The sequence below is a fragment of the Sminthopsis crassicaudata genome, chromosome 3 (genome assembly GCF_048593235.1).
Source record: "Sminthopsis crassicaudata isolate SCR6 chromosome 3, ASM4859323v1, whole genome shotgun sequence".
NCBI classification, from domain to species: Eukaryota; Metazoa; Chordata; class Mammalia; order Dasyuromorphia; family Dasyuridae; genus Sminthopsis; species Sminthopsis crassicaudata.
Window position 1 is genome coordinate 225,872,441 of NC_133619.1, and position 15,663 is coordinate 225,888,103.

Here is a 15,663-nt window from a genome sequence, read left to right on the forward strand (position 1 = left end):
GTTAAGGATTGGGTGTGCAAATAAAAGCAAGTGAGATAGTCCCAGTCCTTAAGTAGTTGATATTGTAGTCGGGGGAATTTGAGTGGTCTGGTATTCTCAGAGTTGGGAGGTGAATGAGGAGTAGGGATGATAAATGAGAGGAGCCAGAAGAGGGAAAAATAGTGGATTACTAACTAGATACAATATTTAAGCTCACTTCATTAATTCCCGTTTTTTTTTTCTTCCCCCAAATTTCAAAGCTCCTGCTACATCGAGTTGAACCGGTCCCTTCCACAGCTTCCTATTCCCATTGCAACCACTCACTGGTCTGGTTTACTTTAGTTCTACCTAGGCTACCAGGAGGCAAGGGCCGAAGAGGTCCCTAAATGGATAGGACGGGGAGGCAGTTAGGAATTCAGCTATCTGGAGAAGTGAGGGAGGAGGTCAAATATGGAGGTGCGAGAATGAATTAAGAACCGCGGCGGTAGAAAATAAAGTATTAGGGAAGAACTGTAAAAGGAAGGCGTGAATCAAAAAGCATCTGTTAGGCGCAGTATGCCACATGTGACATGAGAGAAGGTAGAGATGCACATCGCCTTGTCTTCGCCGACCCTCTCCGGCTGCGCCCACAGCACGGCACACAGTTGGTGCTACATAAATGTAGGAAGGGTTAACGAGGCATGGAAGTAGGAAGGCAGCCGAGAGAGCGGGCGTGGGCGGCTGCAGGGCCGGCTCCACCCCCGGGACGTGGGGAGGTCTGCGGGGCCGCAGGCTCTCTAGGAATGCGGTGGCTGGAGGAGGGGAGGGGGAAAGTGGGAGGCGGGGACGAGGGCCCCTTCCCCCTTCTTCCACTGGCGGTTGCGGGCCGGGGAGCCCCTCCCCTCCAGCGCCCGGCTGGCGGCCCTCTGTCCTCCTTTCCTCGCCCCAGCTAGTAGACGGGCAGATGACATCATCTCTTCCAGAACCAGCGTGGCCAGTTTTTCACTTTCATATTCCTGCTCCCTTTTACCTAAAGCAAACTCGGGGGAGGGGGAGGCGGGAGGAGCGGAATCTTCCTTCTCCGGCAGCCTGGGCCGTTCCTGCGCTCCGGGAGCTGCCTCAGAGTTTAGTAAAAGCTCCAAATCAATCAAGTGAGCGCGCCCCGCGCGCCCTGGCCGCCGAATGGACTGATCGTGCGGATGACTGTCCCCAATTCTCGCGTGTTTACGAAGCGCACAAAGGCCGGGCTGTCCGGACGTTGTGCCCCGGCCGGCTGGGTCAGTGCTCACCAGCTTCCCGTAGAGTCCCGCTTATCTTTCCTTTCCACAGCTCCAGTTCTAATAAGAGGGGGGGGGGGGGGGAGGGAAGGGCGACAGGCGAGGAGATCTGCGCTTGCCCAGTTCCCATCGGGCCACTCCACCCACTGACACTCCTAAACCTCGGTCTGCCTTTCTCCCCCTTCCTATCAGACGCCGGCGGAAGAACGCATGCGCGCACCCCTTCCTAGGTCCAGGCGTTTTAGATAGGCGCGCCAGACTTTCCGACTTCTTCGGCTTTAGACTGCGCCCCGGGTACGCAGAGTAGGAGGGGCGAGATTACGCCCGTGCGTGTGCGCGTGCGCGGGCACGCCGGCGTGAGAGGGCACGGGGAAAAAGGTGGTTTGGGCCGGGGCGGTTCAGCTTCCTGTGGCTATGTAGCTGAGGGCTGCCAGCCTCTCGGGTTCCGTGCTGCCTCCGTGTCCTCGCTAGCAATCGCCGCTTCAGCTGCCGCCCCGCGCCGGCACAGATTCCTCTTCCTCCTGCTCGCCCACCCACGCTCCAAGCCCGCCCGCCCGCTGTGGGAGCGTCCCGGCCGAGCAGTCCTGAGGGGGGAGGGGAAGCCATTTTGTCCCGACCGATTCCCCGGAACCGAGTCAGGCGAACGGGAGAGGCCGCAGAGCCGCTGCTGCTGCCCCCCGGAGGCGCCGGAGCGAGCCGCCCGTCGGAGCCTTCCGTGCCAGGGCGCTCTGCCGTCGTCTCCACCCCTGGATCCCCTCCCTCGAGCGCGCCCCTTCCCCCCCCACCCTGCCCCGAGCCTGCCGGGGCCAAGTAGCCCGGAACCCAAGTAAGAAGGAGCCCGTGGGGGTGAGAGTAGGGATCGATCCCGCGGGGCCGCCGGCGGCGAGAGCCGGAGCTGCTGCTCCTCCCGATGGCGAAGAAGACGTATGACCTGCTTTTCAAGCTGCTCCTGATCGGGGACTCGGGAGTGGGGAAGACCTGCGTCCTCTTTCGCTTCTCGGACGATGCCTTCAACACCACCTTCATCTCCACCATAGGTGGGTAACCCTCGGCTGGGGGCGCCCGGGGGCCTTCCGCTCCTGACCCCCGCCCGGCCCTCGGGCGCCTTGGCCTTTGTTCGGGGACTTCCGAGCCCAGCCCAGCCCCTGCCCAAGTTGCTCTTTGAATTTTGGGGGGCGGTGTCTGCCCTTATCTCCCATCCGGTCTTTCTCTTCTCTGCCTTCTGCCCCTCAGGCATTTAAGGAAAAGTTAGGATACTCTCTTAGGAGAGGAGGTGCTGGCATTTCCCCCTCCCCCGGGTGTAGTTTGGATTTCCGATGTGGGTCTGCAGTTAGGATCGCGATGGACGGACGTGCCGGCTGCCTTTTAAAGGTGGTCGGATCCCATTGAGTCTGTCATAGCCAGTATATAAGCCGTGGGACAAAAGAAGAGGTCCCAGATGCTTTTTTCTGGGGGGGGGGGGAGCGAATGATTTTTAAGTAATTTTAGGTTGAAACGAAGAGTAATTTGAGCTAGTGGTGGAAAGAACAAGGCCTGCAGCATAGAGTGAGCATAGAGGTATTTCCAGTTTCTGGGACTTGTTTGGGACTGGAGTCGAACCAGACCTAGTGCTCTGAGGACTTTCATTCATCTCCATTTATTCTGTTAGTTACAAAGTTTGGACGGTGAAGCAGTCTTCTTACTCTTTTTGTTTACACTTATGGTGCTTACGATAAAATGCCTTTACTCGTGTTTCTTTTATAGGAAGTAAAAACTTTTAAAGTGCCTCCGCTTTATATTTCAGAATTGTTTGTCAGGATGGTGAAAACATGATCATAGTGTAGTTCTCTCCAAAACGGGAGGAAAAGAAAGTAATTTCTTTCTTACTTCCTGGGAAAGCATCTCATGACTTATTTGGAAGAATTAGTGGTATTAATAGCAAAATTCAGCACAAATTGTTTAAGGAACTCAAACAATTTCTAAAATGTTGAAATTCCTAGTGATTGAGAAAATACTTAATTTCCTTACATGAACCCTGCTTTACCTAGACAATTTAAACTAAATTAAGCTAGATTGTGGTTTTATTCATTATTTATTTTTTTGTCACCATGATCATTATTTCTTGATTATACATACAACAGTAGGCACGTTATAAAGGAGTATGAACATTTTACACATCCATCTTGCCATTAAACTCGTTGCTTTCTTGTGTAGAAATAATTGGCATTAAATTTATGTCAAGTGCGTTGCATTTACAGCTGCAGCTGGTTAGCTCAGTTGGTTAGAGAAATAATTCTAACAATATGACATTTAGTTTTCTCCTAGGTCCAGTTAGCTTATTTATGTCTGCTCCTCTGGTTAGACCTAACTTGGGTCCTGGCATGTCATTGATAAGAAGGGAAATTAGTGAATGAACAGAGTTTTAACATTCTAAGGATCCACTGACACTACTGAAAGAATGTATGAAAGTATAGCCCTTTGATAATAATTCCATAATTTAAAAAGATGAATGCATATTTTATATTAAATGCTTTCTAAGTAAGCTGAGGTTCAGATAGGTCAAATAGTTTTTCCAGGGTCACATTAGTTAGGATTCAAACCCAGCACTCTGGTCATAAAGCCTGTATTTCTTTTACTAGGCTGTTTCTTTTATTGCAATACTTTTAGATGTGTTCTTATGTCCTCATGAAAATGCATCAATGGTATCTTTTATTGGGAAGAATAGCATTAAATGATATATTCTACAACTTATGTCTGCCTTTACCTAAAATGTCTAGGTCCAGAATATTACATGTTTATTTTCATTTAAATTTAAAGTACACTTTAAGCTGCTCTTAAGAAGGTATAGGTTAGAATAGATAATTAATTCTTAATTGCATTCATGAAATCTTTCTCCTATTGGGATCTAGGAGAAAACATATTGTGTGTTGAATGACATGCACATAAACACAGGTCTATTGATTACTGTTTTGGGACATTAATTTTTACCAGCTTGTTGTTTTGAGATAAAATTAAAGATGAATATCAATCATCATATACATTGAGTTATACTCATTTACTTGAGGTTTAAGCTTGAAATTTTGGGCATGATTGAAAGGTTTGCAGGTATAACTTCTATCAAAGTCACATTTTCAGAGCTTAAAGCACAAATGTGAATTTTAAGAGGTAGTACATACCCTTTTTTAGAATATTTTTATTTTATCAATAGAGTTTTGCTCATTTTCTAAGTATAGGAATAGTGAAATTTGAAGGCTTGGTTACATGATAGATGGAGTAACAAGGTTAGAGTAAGATCATCTAGAAATGTCTGTTTTGTAGGAATTCTAGAGTGCTCAAGAAAGGCAGAATCTCTTATTTGGGAGAATTGAAACTACTTTTGATATTACCTCTTTATTTGAAAATGGTGAAAATATTTAGAATAAATTTTTAATACGTACAAAAAGTTAGGTCATTTATTTACCACTTTTCTATTCCTTTCTTGCATTTTTCAGTATAATTTTAATGTGATGTGATTTTTTTCAATCACTTAAAGACTTGCAGATATATAAAAAGAGGTATTATACTACCTTGTATTAGTGATAACAAACCTGATGTAGTGAGTAACAGTAAGCTGAAGAAATATAACACTCATGTTCTAGATTATGTTCGGCAGTGTTATTGTTGATTTTTTAAATATTGATTGTACTTAATACTTTCTGATCATAGGCTTATTTGTACTCAGCTTTTTCTTGAAATTCTTTTTAGCAGAATTAGAACAACACTGATCTTGGTTAAGAATCTTTGAAAAAAATAAGGTAGTATAGAGTGACATTTATTGAGTAAAAATTACAGGATTAGTGTGAAATAGATTTTTTTTTTTTTAAAGTGTGTTGAGACTGGCAAGGTCTGGGTGATATTCTGCCTTTAGCAGGTACTAGTTGTATGATCATGGACAAATTACTTAACTTCCGTGAACCGAAGTTTTCTTGTTTGTAAAGTAAAGAAAATCACTGGTGTACCTATCTTGTTAGGTTGTTGAAAGGAACTTTGTAAATTTTATTAAAGAAGATGTCAGATATGTATTATATTATTTAATACATTAGTACTTCAAGGATTCATTATTTTATCAGTGTGGTCATTCCCTAGATAGATTCAGATCACTGAAGTCTACTCTGCTGTCTCATCTTGGAGGTGACCCTGGGTTTTCAAAGTCCATGCCAAGCAGCAAACCACAAGTCCTGACAGCTGCCAAGCTGGAAAGGCTTTGAATAGGAGTACAAGCATGGACAGGTGGCAGTGTCTGTCATCAGAGATTTGAGGTTGGCTACAGGATGAGAAATTTTCTGTTAAGCATTACATGAAGACCATCTACTAACTTGTTTAGGGTGATGATGGTAGCTGCTGCTTCTCTTTCTCTTTCACTCTCTTTCTCTCTCTCTCTCTCTTCTTCCCTTCCTCCCTCCTTCTTTCCCTCCCTCCCTCCCTCCCTTTCTTCTCTCTCTCTCTTTGCCTCTCTCTCCCTCTGTATCTCTCTCTGTGTGCCTTTGTGTCTGTGACTCTTGCCTGTCTGTGTCTTTTTTTCTTTGTTTCATCAACAATATGAACTCTAAGATCATTGGCAGTTAGTAATGGGAAGTCAGAAGACTGATTTATGTTTGAACTAATATAATTTAGAATATCATCTTAAACTCCAAGAGTTATCTGGAGCACTGAGAAGTTATGTAGCTGGTATAAGTCAAGTGGCACTTGAACTTGGGTCTTCCTGATTTCAAGATTTGTTTTTTGGCTATTACATCAAGCTGTCTGATTTACGCATCCAAAAAACCCCAAGTTTTTGGAGTTATATTAGGTCGTAGTGAAGTCTTAAGGTAGAATACTTTCTCTTCCCTCAGAGTATATATTTTGTTCAGATAAAAAGTTGGTTACTTCAAATATTTCATTCAGCTAAAAGTTGACAAAAACACTCTGGAAGTTTCCAGAATACCCATGCTTTTTACAAAGAGAAGAGAGGAAAGAACTGAAAGTGATCTCTTTCCACCTTTGAATATGGTTTTAATTTTTTTTAATAAAGAATAAAGGAAGGGAACTAAAGCAATAGTTCTGTTTAATGGAGAATCCAGAGATGTTCTTGATTAGGGAAGTTATTATTTGAAGCATTTTTCTTTGCCCATTCTTTAGTCTTTCTGAGCCTGTATTTTTCTTCTGGGAGTTCCATATGAATTTTGGTTTTGTATGTGCCTACTAGATCACAGCTAGCGTCTACAGAGACTTTAGAGATATTCTACAATCATCTCCTTCCTCTCTAGGTGAGCAGACAGGTCAGAGAGGTGGGGTGGCAAAATCAAAAGAAAGCCTATGTTAATCTGATTTTTTTTATTCTGGTATTTTCTAGCACAGCACCCCTAATATAAAGGAATGAGGCAGTAACTTTGGTCTCATTCTTCTGTAATTCCATTCTGTAAAGAATGTACCACATGGCTTAAGCAGTGAAGTAAAACCTTGAAGACATTTGTTTAGGTCTTAAATGTGAACAAACATAAGTTTCAAGAAAATAGTGACTAATGATAAAAGACTTATTTCTGTAGTATGATTCAGAAGTAAAGTGTGGAAAAATTTTCAGTGGTAAATGTTTACTTCTCCATCACTCTATAAAACACTGAATCATGAGTGGAAAAGATGATTTTCTTTTTCTTTTGTGTAAGACAAGTTCATCCTACAAGGTTAAGCAGTCAATGAGGAATTCAGCCAGGATTATAAGAGATTCTATGTCAGGAAGAATGAACTTTTGACAGAATGATTGTCAAGGTTGAAGAAGTCAAGTCTGGCTTACAATATGCTTTTTTTTTTTTTTTTTTTTTTTTTTTTGTCTGTCTTGTTGCTTGTGTTCTAAAATGGTATCAAACAGATTATTCACCTGCTTTGTTCATTAAACTTTTAAGTCTTTTTTAATATCTCTCTCTCATCTAGACTTTCCTCTCTATCCTGAATACTATATGACTAAGAAGTGTTTTTTTTAAGATGAAGGGAAAAAAATTAATAAAACCAACAAATTAAAAAGTCTGGCATTTTATGAAGTGTTTATTCATTCAATTTCATTGTGAATGCCTTTTTCATTTTTTCTAAAAAATAAATCTACATCTTTAAGGGAAAAGTATTTGCTGCCAATATTGTTATTTTTAAAGTTAAAATTTACATCTGGATTTTAGAGTGAAGTTTATGAAATTAAGAATATTTTCCATTGAGGAATCATGTTGGTAGGCTTGTGTTTTTTATAAAGGGGTATTTGTGGGAGTTTATCTTACATTATTTTATTTGAAGTTTATAACAACTCCAAGAGGTAGAAGTGTCACAATAATCTACATTTTACAGATAAAAAAAATTGAGGATAAAGCTAAATGACTTATTTGGCTAGTACTTTTCAATGGAAGAATGTGAAATCAGGTCTTTCTGAGGTCAATCAGTACTCTTGTCTACTGTGGTATGGATAGTTGACTCTGAAAGCAGATCCAAAAAAGCATCAAAAAATGATAATATCATTGAAAGGTTTTTAGCCTAATCATACTAGAAGGACTAAGCACATGAATTGTCACAAATAGTTGCTTTGAAATACAATTTTTTGTCCTGTTCTCTTTGTTTTTGTTTTATGGATAAAAACATTAGTGTCAATTGATGCATTTTACTCCCTTGAAGTACTTTTAAATTTAGGTCCTTTTGTTAAATCAGTCTCTTCTGTTACATGGGACTTCAGTCTTTGGCCTATAATATATATAACAAACTTAAGTAAGTCCATAATTTGTATAAAGGGAATGAGTGACATTTTGTAGGGAGTTTTCCATGTCTTATATTATTCTGTACTCTATTATGTTGTATGCCCAGCAAAAATGTGATTTTTGCCAGTTGGAAACCTCTTATTAGGGAATGTTTATTAAGTGCTTCCAATTGGGTATTAAGTTATTGATAAGTAACACCAAGAATTTTGCTCCAGAACCATATAGTGAAGTCTTCCTTGTTTCTTTATATAATCTTACACATAGTAACTTGCCTTTTTTTTTTTTTTTTTTTTTTCCTGAGGCAATTGGGATTAAGTGACTTGTCCAGGATCACACAGCTAGGAAGTGTTAAGTGTTTGAGGCCAGATTTGAATTCAGGTCCTCCTGGTGCTGGTTCTCTATCCACTATTCCATCTATACCCTGTAACTTGCCATTCTTTAGGCAGATTTGGATAAGATAATTTTAATGATGTTTTACTGGAATAAATATTAGAATGTGAAGATGGATATTTATGGCTTTGCATGGATATAGTTGTAGAATTCAGATAAAAACATCTAAGTTGATGTAAAATTAACCTTTCTGACATATTATATAAATTGTTGAACTGAATTATTTTCCATATGATGTAGATTTTTAATAAATTAGAAAATACAGCTATGTTTTTCAGTTGTCTTCCCCCCCCCCCCCCATTCAATTTCTGCTCTAAACATCAGGTTTAAACTTTTAAGTTGTCATGTAAATTAACCATCAAACATTTATTAAACACTTAATATGTTCCAGGCATTATGGGTAGGCTCTTGGTGTGCAATGAAGAAGTTAGGTATTTTTGCCATCGGAGCTTAGGATCATAGAATTAGGATCACAAGAGCTGGAGGCCATCTAAAGCTAGTCCATCCCTCTTATATTACAGAGGAGGAAACTGAGGCTTGTGAGTGTTAAATGAATAGCCTAGGTTATCCAAGTCCTCCTACAAGAGCTAATTCTCTTTCCTCTCTGTAGTCTTCTGGGGGGTGGAGCTGAGCAGGGGTGAGGTATTAGGGAGGAAGATACAATATTTTCATAGTCAACAAGTATTTTATTAAGTGCTTACTATTTGTCAAGCCAGTTCTAGAAATTGAGATCTAAAGAAAAGAAACTAGATTAAAAAAACCTAAAGGATAAATAGAATATAAATATCCAGTAATTAGGGTACAGTGTACAGTAAGGCTAACAATTGGAGAAATCACCAAGGGTCTTTGAAACACACTTGAGCCACACCTTGAAATAAATTAGGGAATCCCAAAGTAATGATCTAAATGTAAAACGATGTTTAATTCTGGTTCTGGTTCCATGTAAATACCTTTAGAAATGTAGTGGAACTGGAGAGCAACAGCTGCAGTGCTACTCTTCCACATCATTTCTAAAACATGTGCCTGTACTCTGGCCATCTTCCTTAGTCCCCTCCCTTCTGGGCTCTGGTAGATGAACTTCTCCTTTCCTGTCCTGAAGCCAGGCTTCCAAGGCCTTTTGTGCTATTTCCCCACCATACTTCTGGATGCCTTCTCTCCTCACTCCCTTAACTTTCTCTTTTAAATTGTTAACTCATTCCTGACTCTTCACTCTAGGGTCAATGCTTCTAACCACTGCCCCATCCAGCTGATCTGGATTGTTAACTCTTTGAATGCAGGGACTGTTTTGATTATTTGTATTTTTCTCCCTTGTATTTGAACTCTTGCCTGACACATAATAAATATGTACTGTTCTTTATTTCATCAAGAGACTTGACTTATTGCAACCTTGGCTTCTGGTAAAAATAGCTCTAGGACTGAAATAATGAACCCTTGAAATAACTGTTACAAAGCCACTATATTAAAACTATATGTTGTCATTACTATTTAGCTACTCAGTATTAAAATATGTAAGTGAGTATAAGTGTACATACACACACACAAATCCTTATGTAATTAACACATAGTTTTTTAAATACAATTTCTAGTATGAAGAACTGTTATTGTAACAGGAAGGTAATAATAGAAGTATATTATGACCTATTCATCAAAAAAATGTTTAGATCACAGAATAAGAGGAATATTAATGTCTTTTGAGACTAGAAAAATAGGTTGGGTCTAGGTTTCAAAGGATTTCAAAAAGCTGAACAGAAAAGTTTGTATTTTTTCTGAAAGCCATTGAAATTATTTCAGTATGGGGGGGGTCATGTGGTCATGTGTTTGCCTAATGAAAATTACTTTGCTAACAGTATATAGAATGAATTGGAATGGTCATAGATTTGAGGTAGAGGGAGCAATTAGGAGGTTGTTTCAGTAATCTAGATGAGAGCTGACAAGAGCCTGAGCTAAATGTGGTAGCTGTTTGAGTGGAGAGAAGTTAGATGTGAGTTGTAAAGGTAGAAATGACAAGATTTAGCAATTTTGAGATGGGAGAGTGTGTTGAGATTAATGCTGATATTATGAACCTTAGACACTAAGGAGAGTGGATCCTTCAGAAGAAGTAGGGAAATATGGAAAAAGATGGGACAATTTTGATGAGTATGATAATGAGTTCAGTTTTAGACATACTGCATTTTAGCTGTCTGTGGAAGATCTAATTGGAAGTGTCCAGTAGGCAATTGGTAGGCCTGAAGCTTGGGGGAAACATTAGGATTGTAGATATGCATAGAGAGAATAAAGTTATTAAGAAAGGGAAATTAGAAGAGAGGAAGATTCAGGAGATGATCTTGGGAAACCTTTACAGTTAAGGTGTGTGATGTGAATGAAAATCTAGTAAAAGATTCTTAAGAGTGATTAGGATTAATAGTGTCAAATGCAATAGATGAGAAGAATTAGGACTTAAAATTGTCAGATTTGATAATTCAGGGGGAAAAGATATGATCAAATTCTATAAAGTCATGAATGACATGGATAAGGTGAAAAGACTTGTTCATCAAATCCCTAAACAAAATGTAAAGGTGCCTTTGGAAATTTGATATAGGCAAGTTGAGTGCAAATACAAGAAATACTACTTCCCATAGCAAGTTTGTGGAAATCATTTACTCAAGAGATGTTACTAGAAGAAATAAATAGATTTGAAAAGCATTTGGGCAAATGCATGGAAGAGAAATTTGATATACAATTAATCTTTTGAAATCAGTATAAAGAGAGGAAAGCATGTCCTCCTCTCTCATTTCTCTTGACAAACAGAAGACTGGTGGCTTATGGGTCAGACCTAGTTTGGAGTTTGTTTTTAAATAATAAGGGAGTGGGTAGAAGATAAGCATTTATAAACTGCTATATGTTAGGCAGTGTGCTAAGCGCTATATAAGTGTCTCATTTGATCTTTACAACAATCCTGAATAGGTGCCTGTTAGCACCTTTTATAGTTGAGGGATCTGAAGCAGATAGCTTTGCCTAGAATCACACAGCTTGTGTCAATAATATATTCCAAAAAGGATTTTTTGTAATTTCTTTTGTAATGCTACTAATTTATGATTTATGAATTGGATTATTCATTTTGGTTCATGTACTGCAGTTTTTAAATTACAGGTTGATGGCAGTAACTATATGCTTAAGCTGCAAAAAATATAAAGGAAAAAAGCGAGGCATTTCAAAGCATTGTGTAAGTAATCTTTAATTTTGTTATCACTTTCATAATTGCAAGTTGATTAAACATTCAACACTCCTGAGTGCTGCTTGAATCAGATAAAATGTAATTGGGAAATATTTAAGCATTTGTATTAAAAATATAATAAAGCATTTTTAAAAATTAATACATTTTTAAACATGCTGCTCTTCAGGGACCCTTATGTATGTTTTAGTGACCTTGTTTCTGTTTGAGTTTGATACCACTGCTCTAGGTAACTCTAAAACTTCAAGGCTCTGAGAAAATGCTGATCTATCTTGGTAAAGGAAGTTTTCTTAACCTTTATTTCCATATATGCAGTAGTGAAATCTTGGTCCCCTATCCTGGCTTAGTAACTATCTTAAAATTAATAAGTTTTTCTTATTATCTAGTTTGTGTTTTGAAGTAATTTTAAAATGCTTCTGTGGTCTTATAGTCATATGTGTTACTTGAAATTTTTCTTAGATGGTTGTCGTAAGCAAATTTAAAATGCCCCTGTAGTTTTGAGTTAGGGACAAATGTGTCACTTGGAATTTTTCTTTGATGATTGTAATAAGTAAATAGCCTTTTTAGATTTTAGATTGTAATTGGGAAATGCCTGTTTTTCAAATGAAATCAGCATAAAGTACAATATTGCTTTCCCTCTTTCCACTTGCCAAACAAATAGTTATGGTAGATAGTAGTGACTTTTATCTTTATGTATTTGCATTCTTTCTATAAGAACATTTCCTTCTATGTACCCATAAGACTAAAACTCCTGGAATTCTTGAGAATGTAATATTACTTTCAACCATGGTATTTTCCCTTTTGTCTTTGCTTTTGACTCTTTCCTTTTTGTATTTAAGTGAATATTAGTCAATAAAAACAATGTTACAGATTTGTCATGTGCTGAACTTTAAATTTTATGGTTGAGTGAGATTTTCAAATGGAGATACTTTACAAAATAGAAAATGCTTTTAAAACCTCTTCAATTTTTATGATTTTTTTTTTTTTTAAACAAATGGGGACAAGTGAAGTGAAGTTAATTTATTTTCCCTGTAGTGTTGTTGAAAGGTCTTGTTTGCTAATTTGGCTTTCATTTGAATAATTGTTAACAATTTGAGCATTATGTGAACTTATTAAGATTTTCTTCTTTCTCATTATTTCTGTTATGACATAGTCATGTACTGATTCACTATGATATAGATTTATAATTTGATTCATTTCTTTGTATTGGATGAATCGGTTAATTTACTGGTAACTAACATAACAGTAACTTTATTTGGATAGCATTTGGTTTCCTTGCAAAATGCCTTGTAATTTGCTTATATAATTAGCAAGTTAGTCTCTTTGGAAGTTTACTTTATATGATTTTTTTTAACTTAATGAATAAGGAGGCACAAATATAAGTTTAAAGAAAATCCTTTCATTAATCATTTAATTGATAATGTGAATGTTTTTTCTTCCCTTTCATTTTGAGTCCACCATCAAAAAGAATATGAAATATGAAATAATAGCTGACCTTTATGTGGTACTCATGGCTACTAGCTCCTTTGCTCATTTTATCTGAGTATCACAGTAATCTGTGTATAAGTTAGTTTTGAGTATTCAATTCCCTATTTTTGAGGTAAAGAAACTAAAACACAGAGATGGCTTACTGAAGTTATATAATATAGATAGGATACTGTGTGACAGAGCCAAAACTCAGAACCAGTACTTATGTGATTTTTTTTTTTCATTTTGAGTATAAGATTGAAATTGGCTAATAAAAATAATTCCAATAAGCAATTTAAAAATTCTTCAATGATTTATTTTTATTTCTAAATATTATATCTATCATCCCTACTCACTCACCCAGAGAGCCTTAACAAGTTGAAAGAGAAAACAACAATTTGCTAAAAAGGCAACTAAGGCCACTGTATATAAGCAGTATTCCACACGTTCCCCACTCTGCAAAGAAGGCAGTGATACCAAAAACTGTTTTTAACTGAAGGATCAAAAGAGAAATTGAAGACTTATTCATCTTTATACTCCTAAAGCCACTTGATTTATTCAGAGATTCTATTCTGGAATTGTTCTTATTGTTTCTTTAGGTGGGTCCTTTCTCCTTTTTTTCTTACCTTCTGATTGTCAGTATTACTAATGGGACTTTGCTAGGTACATTTTTCAAGTAAAGGTTATATAAACAGATAGTAATGGTGGGAAATCCAAAAGATAATGCTCTCTAAAGCAAATGATAAAGAGAAAAATTAACCTGATATAAACCAGTTATCTGAAAGTTGATAGTTTCTTGTGGGTTTTTCACCATTTGGATTTCCCGTCATTACTAAAAACTAAAAATAGTAAATTAGCCTTTTTTCCATTTCATAAACTTCATAAATTCCTTTCATAAATTCTACATTGTTAATAAATATACCTAAATAGAAATTAGAATGTGTAGTTTTTTTCTCTTACTAGCTTTTGTTTTATTTATTTTTGTCTGCGTGCTGCTATTATTAACAATATCTCTTCTTCATTCCTCTTGTGTCCACATAATGTCCCCCCCCTTTTTTTTTTCCTTCTGATAAACTTCTGCCTGGATTGTTGCACATTATCTTAGGATTGGACATTCTTCTCTTATTTCTTTTCTTTTCTTTTCTTTTTTTTTTTTTTAATTAATTTTATAATTGTAACATTTTTTTTGACAGTGCACATGCATAGATAATTTTTTTTTTTAAAACAACATTATACTCCCTTCTGTTCTGAATTTTTCCCCTCCTTCCCTACACCCCCTCCCCTAGATGGCAGGCATTCCCATACATATCAAATATCTTATAGTATATGCTTGGTACAATATATATGTGCAGATCCAAATTTTGTTGTTGTTGCAAAGGAAGAATTGTATTTGGAACGTAAAAATAATCTGGGAAGAAAAACAACAACAACAAATGCTCACAGTATACACTCATTTCCCAGTGTTCCTTTTCTGGGTGTAGCTGATTCTGTCCATCATTGATCAATTGGAATTGGATTAGCTCTTCTCTATGTTGAAGATATCCACTTCCATCAGAATACATCCTCATACAGTATCATTGTTGAAGTGTATAATGATCCCCTAGTTCTGCTCGTTTCACTCAGCATCAGTTGATGTAAGTTTCTCCAAGCCTCTCTGTATTCCTCCTGTTGGTCATTTCTTACAGAACAATAATATTCCATAATATTCATATACCATAATTTACCCAACCATTCTCTAATTGATGGACATCCATTCATTTTCCAGTTTCTAGCCACTACAAAAAGGGCTGCCACAAACATTTTGGCACATACAGGTCCCTTTATCTTCTTTAGTATTTCCTTGAGATATAAGCCCAGTAGTAGCACTGCTGGATCAAAGGGTATGCACATTGATAACTTTTTGGGCATAATTCCAGATTGCTCTCCAGAATGGTTGTATTCTTTCACAACTCCACCAACAATGCATCAGTGTCCCAGTTTTCCCACAGCCCCTCAAACATTCATCGTTATTTGTTCCTGTCATCTTAGCCAATCTGACAGGTATGTAGTGGTATCTCAGAGTTGTCTTAATTTGCATTTCTCTGATCAATAGTGATTTGGAACACTCTTTCATATGAGTGGAAATAGTTTTAATTTCATCATCTGAAAATTGTCTGTTCATATCCTTTGACCATTTTTCAATTGGAGAATGGCTTGATTTCTTATAAATTAAAGTCAATTCTCTGTATATTTTGGAGATGAGGCCTTTGTCAGAACCTTTAACTGTAAAAAATATTTTCCCAATTTATTATTTCCCTTCTAATCTTGTTTGCATTAGTTTACTTTGTGCAAAAACTTTTTAATTTTATGTAATCAAAATTTTCTATTTTGTGATCAATAATGATCTCTAGTTCTCCTTTGGACACAAATTCCTTCCTCCTCCACAAGTCTGAGAGGTAAACTATCCTATGTTCCTCTTATTTATTTATGATCTCGTTCTTTATGCCTATATCTTGGACCCATTTTGATCTTATCTTAGTATGTAGTGTTAAATGTGGGTCCATGCCTACTTTCTTCCATCTCTTATTTCTTAAATTGTTACCACAGTCTAAATACTGCCATTACCTATTTTGAACCTTGGGTAATTCTATTT

The 15,663-nt window shown here is 37.6% G+C and overlaps 1 protein-coding gene across 1 annotated transcript in view; it reads left to right on the forward strand.

Annotated features, from left to right (window-relative positions):
* The first annotated feature begins 1,421 nt into the window (after positions 1-1,421).
* Positions 1,422-15,663, forward strand: part of RAB10 (RAB10, member RAS oncogene family) — an 89,267-nt gene continuing 75,025 nt past the window's right edge. Inside the window, exon 1 of the mRNA XM_074300096.1 lies at positions 1,422-2,272. Coding sequence (XP_074156197.1) covers positions 2,146-2,272 — 127 coding nt within the window. The 5' untranslated portion in view covers positions 1,422-2,145. The remainder of the gene's footprint in view (positions 2,273-15,663) is intronic.